Genomic DNA, 803 nt, shown 5'->3' on the forward strand with positions numbered 1-803 from the left:
CTGCTGCTGCTGCTGCCACAGCAGTAGCAGCACCAGTAGTAGTAGCAGCAGCAGCTGCTGCTGCTGCTGCAGCAGCAGCAGCTGCTGCTGCTGCAGCAGCAGCAGCTGCTGCAGCTGCAGCAGCAGTAGCAGCACCAGCAGTCTAGCAGCAACAGCAGCAGCAGCAGCAATGCATGCAACACGCATCAAGTAGTTTTGCTCTAGAGGGTTTAGGGTTTAGGGTTTGTACGGCTTAGGCTTAACAGCTAACGAACGCCCCGCAGCAGCAACCCCAAACAGCTGCTGCTGTTGCTGCTGCTGCTGCTGCTGCTGCTGTTGCTGCTGGTGCTGTTGCTGCTGCTGCTGCTGTTGCTGCTGGTGCTGTTGCTGCTGCTGCTGGTGCTGTTGCTGTTGCTGCTTGAAGACAAGACATATCCTAGACCCTACACCCCTACCCCTAAACCCTAAAAAGCTAAACCCTAAACCCTAAACCCTAAACCCTACAACAAACCCTAAACCCTAAAGGATAATAATCATGGAGATGGGGTGCCCTGTTAAGTATGAAAAGCTGGTTGCAGCAGCAGCAGCAAATGTGCTGCTGCTGCTGCTGCTGTTGCTGTTTCTGTTGCTGCTGCTGCAGTTGCGGGCCCCAAGGCAATAAGTAGTTGCATTGCTGCTGCTGCTGCTGCTGCTGCTGCTGCTGCAGTTGCAGCAGCAGCACCAGCCTCATGATCATCATCATCATCAACACCAGCAGCAGCAGCAGCAGCAGCATCAGCAACTCCCACTGCTGCTGCTGCTGCTGCTGCTGCTGCTGCTGCTGC

The 803-nt window shown here is 55.3% G+C and overlaps 1 protein-coding gene across 1 annotated transcript in view; it reads right to left on the reverse strand.

The window, feature by feature from the left end:
• Positions 1-216: 216 nt before the first annotated feature.
• The window catches only part of EMH_0074230 (60S ribosomal protein L8, putative), a gene marked incomplete at both ends in the record, with an annotated part of 1,200 nt that continues 613 nt past the window's right edge, over positions 217-803 (reverse strand). Inside the window, 2 exons of the mRNA XM_013499439.1 lie at positions 217-415; positions 498-801. Coding sequence (XP_013354893.1) covers positions 217-415; positions 498-801 — 503 coding nt within the window. The remainder of the gene's footprint in view (positions 416-497; positions 802-803) is intronic.

The sequence above is a fragment of the Eimeria mitis genome, genomic scaffold (genome assembly GCF_000499745.2).
Source record: "Eimeria mitis Houghton genomic scaffold, Emh_scaff4327, whole genome shotgun sequence".
Taxonomy (NCBI): Eukaryota; Apicomplexa; class Conoidasida; order Eucoccidiorida; family Eimeriidae; genus Eimeria; species Eimeria mitis.